This window comes from Nymphalis io, chromosome 3, assembly GCF_905147045.1.
Source record: "Nymphalis io chromosome 3, ilAglIoxx1.1, whole genome shotgun sequence".
Classification (NCBI taxonomy): domain Eukaryota; kingdom Metazoa; phylum Arthropoda; class Insecta; order Lepidoptera; family Nymphalidae; genus Nymphalis; species Nymphalis io.
In genome coordinates, this window is record NC_065890.1 from 7,155,517 (window position 1) to 7,160,732 (window position 5,216).

At 31.5% G+C, this 5,216-nt stretch overlaps 1 protein-coding gene across 1 annotated transcript; it reads left to right on the forward strand.

The window, feature by feature from the left end:
• The first annotated feature begins 501 nt into the window (after positions 1-501).
• LOC126780979 (PITH domain-containing protein CG6153) lies at positions 502-3,467 on the forward strand. The gene is made up of 4 exons (XM_050505706.1): positions 502-798; positions 2,283-2,404; positions 2,614-2,718; positions 3,219-3,467. The coding sequence occupies exons 1-4, from the start codon at positions 622-624 to the stop codon at positions 3,427-3,429; spliced, it is 615 nt and encodes a 204-aa protein (XP_050361663.1). The 5' UTR covers positions 502-621; the 3' UTR covers positions 3,430-3,467.
• The last annotated feature ends 1,749 nt before the right edge of the window (positions 3,468-5,216 follow it).

The window sequence follows — 5,216 nt, forward strand, 5'->3', positions numbered from 1 at the left end:
ATCAATTAATAGTTATTATGTAAGAATTATTAAATAGAATACTTAATAATTAATAACTTAATATAATTGTTTTTTTTTTACTAAGTATCGATTTCAATCCTCAAACTTCTTTATCATATTATCAAACGATGCGTTGACTTTGTTATTTTGTGTAGATTTAACGAAAAAGATCTTTAAAATCAAAAAAGCAGTACCCAATTTATAATATATTTAAAAAAAAAATTGCTATCGTGATATGACCACCACACCAAGCAGGAAATTGTTAAGGTAATTATTGAGTATTATTATTTTATTTTTAAAAGCAGTAAGAAATATGGATAATAAAATTCAATAATATAGCAGATCGAAAGATAAAATATAATAATTTTGAACCCATTCCTATTTATTTACGTGGTTTAGCGTTCCTTGTTCGAGTATTTAGATTTTGCCCAAGTTGTGTAGATAGAAACATTATTGAATCTATGACTTTTGTTAGACAGCTGATATTTGACACTGCTTGACTTAAGCTATGGTGATTAAGTGAAATTTGAAATATACAATAATTGCAAGCTGCAACTCAAATAATTATTTTTTCATATCAATATAAAATTGTGAGAATACAATTTATTTTGAAAAGTAAAAATGCCTCATAGTCATTGTAACCATGACCATAGTCATGAAAATTTAGATGAAATAGGCATACAATATAATTTATTTGAAAAAATTGATATAGAAAATCTTCAATGCCTGAATGAAAGTATTGATGGAGCTGGAAAAACTGTGTTTAAACCGTGGGAAAAAAGATTAGATAGAACACAGGTACAGAAATTATTGTACGTCTTAAAAAAAACGTAATTTTAATTATTATAAAAATAGTTAATCTAAACATCTACTGCTATCTCGATTTTTCTCAATCTGAAAATGTAAAAATCTCCGTTAATCTTCAAGTAAACAAAATTACTTTTATATCCTTATATTATTGATACATAAAAACAATTCTACCTAATGGTACCTAAAACTGGAAAACAGGGACAGACCTATATAAGAATTTTTTGGCTGCAGTCCATAGGTCTGGGAATATAAAGGACCCCAGCCTCCATTGAAAGTATAATGGACAATATTGTGAATATATTAATATAAAATATATTATTTATAATATGATACCTACTTAAAAGTTATAAAGTCTAGAAATTTCAGTCCAGCCATATTCCATTCATATTTTACTTTTAAATGAAAGTAATCAGCAAAGCTCTCATCTCATAAAAGATTTCCTGCCTTTAGTAAGTTAGTATAAAGAAAAAGTGTTACCAGGCAATTTATGAGACATGGTCAAGAGAAGTCTTATTTTTAAAATGGAAAGTCATAATTTTTGTAAATATATTGATGTGCAAATAAACAAATTTACATCAGAAAAATACAGATAATAGGGCAAGGCAATATAAATGTGATTGTGAGTTTTTTTGTACACACTTTTACATCTTAACTACCCAACCAATTAATGGACATATCTTTTACACATTGGCAGGGAAATATAAAAAACAATAGGGTACCTTACACCTCTCTCCCTCACATGCAAGCGAAGCTGCGGGCATAAACATGTAATTGATTTAATATTTTGCAATTGTCTTACAGTTGCTGTTTGTGTCTTTTTTCCTCTATCATGTAGACATACAGATTATCAAAATAGTCTTCTGACAAAATTGAAATTAGTTGATTAATTAGACAGGCCCCTAAGAAGCGTTAGCCCAGGGTCCCACAAAGTTGCAGTCCTCTCCTACAGTTAGACTGATTGTTGTTTTAATATATCTCAGTACTATCCCAGTTAATAAAATTTCACTAACTGTTCATCAACAGATATAAAACAAAGAGGTTATATAATATAACAGCTCATCGTCTGAGATCTGGGCATATCCCATCAAAAAGCTTTGGTTTCTTAATGAAAAAAATTGATTCTCCTAATTGTGATAGATGTAGACATATTGAAGATCTACATCACTTGTTGATGGAATGTGTCAAAACACAGAATCAGAGGAAGTTACTCTTAAATAATTTAAAGTATGTTTGTTTGATATTGGATTAGTTCAGAGCATTCTATCAGATCCTTTATCAGAATCTGCTAGGAGGCTCTTGGAATTTTATCTAATAGCAATAAATAATAAGTGATGTTATAAAATATAGAAGGGATAATGGGACTGACGTGCCTGTGTAGGACAAAAGTCCCTAAATTAAATAAAGAAAAAAAAAAACTAACTGTTCATCAATTCGAAAGCTACAAACTAAATGTTGTTTTTTATATCTTACAGTATGTTGAAAGTGATGCAGATGAAGAGTTACTATTTAATATACCATTTACAGGCAATATTAAAATAAAAGGCTTAAGAATTTCCTCGGAAGACTCAGATTCACATCCGGCTAAATTAAGACTGTAAGGTTACAACATTTTAATTTTTAATATATTAGACTTATATATTAAAATGCTTTTCTTTCTTATTATATCTGGATGGCAGGTTAATCCTTAATTAAAGACAAATTATTTAAATACAGAATTTTGAGCTTAAAATATTATGTTGTTAACAGCATAAAATGATTGGCAATTTAAATTGTATTTCTAAATTTAATAATTTTCTGATGCAGGTTTAAAAATAGACCCAACATGACATTTGATGATGTGTCCATCGAACCCGATCAAGTATTTGATCTCCAGAAGGATAGTGAAGGTATCTTGGAATATAGTCCAAAGTAAGTTTTTAAATTTTTATTAATATTATTCCCTATTGAACCTTTGCCCTTCTTAAAACTGTTTACTGCAAGAATTCTTTAAAAAACCACCAAAGGTATTAACCAAAGGTATTAACCAAAGGTATTAAAGGAATAAAGATAATTTTCTCTGAATTAAATGTAAACTTCCTTCAGAGAGTAGGAGATGCTGTTGCTTCATTAAGGGGGAAATTAACATACCAAAGATTATTATCATTTCAAGTAAAGGTAAATCTTTTGATTAAGGACCTTCTTGTAACATAACTTTATTTATTTATGTATATTATTTTTTAAATATAATGCATTAAATATCTTTTTATTTTTAATGTTTACTTCATAATCGTAAACATTGATTTCATTATTTTGTGTCGTTATGGCTTTTATAATTGCGACAAAGCGCATTATATGTGGCGTACCACGTACCACGTTTTATTAACTACTAAAAGCAAAAACTACTACAATGTATTTTTATATTGTTTCAGAATTGTCACATTTTCGTCAGTTTCACACTTAACGATGCATTTTCCAACCAATTTTGGGGCTGAAAATACAAAAATTTATTACATTGGTCTAAGAGGGGAATGGACACCGGGGCACAAGCATGGTGTAACTATTTGCACATATGAGGCAAGACCAATGCTTGAAGATCATAAATTAAGTAATATAGATTCTGTTTCTAAGGCTATTCAATAGAAATCATCTGTCATATTTAATAAAATCATCTTAATATATAACTATAGAATTTGTTTTTTTTGTGTCATCGCTGTCCGCACTGTTGTTGCTTTTTGTAAATATGATTTAAGTAAAGTGGAAAAAGGTGCTAGTATGTATCATATTTTCAGTCATGTTTTTCAATGTAAAAGCGATACAATCACACGAGAACAGAATGCTTATTTTATTTAAATTTGATGATGTACACAATGTTCCGCAGACTTCATCAAAACCTGCGTTGGGTGAAAATAATGCGACCCACAGTCAAGTAGTTGCTGCATAAGCTTAAAATTGTTGCAATAATAATAATATTCTGGGACATTATTCACACACGGCCATCTGATCCCAAATTAAGCAGAGCTTGTACTATGGAAACCATACAACTGACACACTACATATACTACTTTTCTTTTGTAAATACATATTTCTATATATATATTTTTTTTTATAGAATAGGAAGGTGGACGAGCATATGGGCCACCTGATGGTAAGTGGTCACCAAACGCCCTTAGACATTGGCATTGTAAGAAATGTCAACCATCGCTTATAGCCAATGCGCCACCAACCTTGGGAACTAAGATTTTATGTCCCTTGTGCCTGTAATTACACTGGCTCACTCACCCTTCAAACCGGAACACAACAATATCAAGTATTGCTGTTTTGCGGTAGAATATCTGATGAGTGGGTGGTACCTACCCAGACGAGCTTGCACAAAGTCCTACCACCAGTATATAGATAATAACACCTAGACTCAGGACAAACAGACATGTTCATGCACATAAGTGTCTGTCCTAGGTGTGAATCGAACCCACAACCTTCGGCGTGAAAGGCAACCACGCCAGCCGGCTCGGGAGCTAGTAAGCATTTTGGTATATTATTTACTCATGTTTCACATCGATAATTGTTAAAGTACAGATCAATACGAATTGTTTTTGTCCAACTAATTAAGTATTATAATACTAAGTTCTACGACGCTACGTTTAGAGTTATGGCGCTTTCAATCAGTAAGTTAACATGACTTTTTATGTCAAAATTAAAATATGCTTTATTCAAGTAGGCTTTTATAGGTACTTTACAGTTGGTAGGGCTTTGTGCAAGCTCGTCTGGCACCCACTCATCAGATATTCTACCGCAAAACAGCAATACTTAATATTGTTGTGTTCCGGTTTGAAGGGTGAGTGAGCCAGTGTAATTACAGGCACAAGGGACATAAAATCTTAGTTCCCAAGGTTGGTGGCGCATTGGCTATAAGCGATGGTTGACATTTCTTACAATGCCAATGTCTAAGGGCGTTTGGTGACCACTTACCATCAGGTGGCCCATATGCTCGTCCACCTTCCGATTCTATAAAAAAAAAAAGTACTTTACCAGATTTTATAAATTGTAAAGCTATCACCGTTATTAACACAACGTCCATTCTTTTATTTAGAGTAGGCAGGTAAGTAGGCCGACTGGCAAATGGGCAAGTGGTAAGGACTGACAAAAGGTAAGTGGTCACTATCACCCATTGATATTTCATGTTTAAATGTTATATCTCTTGTGCTTGTAGAGACTAGCTCAGGCTTCAAAATGATCGAAACACTTAGTCTGAATAAAATTATACATCTGTTTGGTGGTGGACTATTTGATAAGTGTACCTTCTGTAGGCCATTCTCAAAGACCTAATACAAAGTACATCTTAAAAGTAAAATAATATAAATGAAATACTCATTATTTTATTTTATAAGTAACCTTGTAATAATGATATTTACTACGGAGAGATTAAGAAG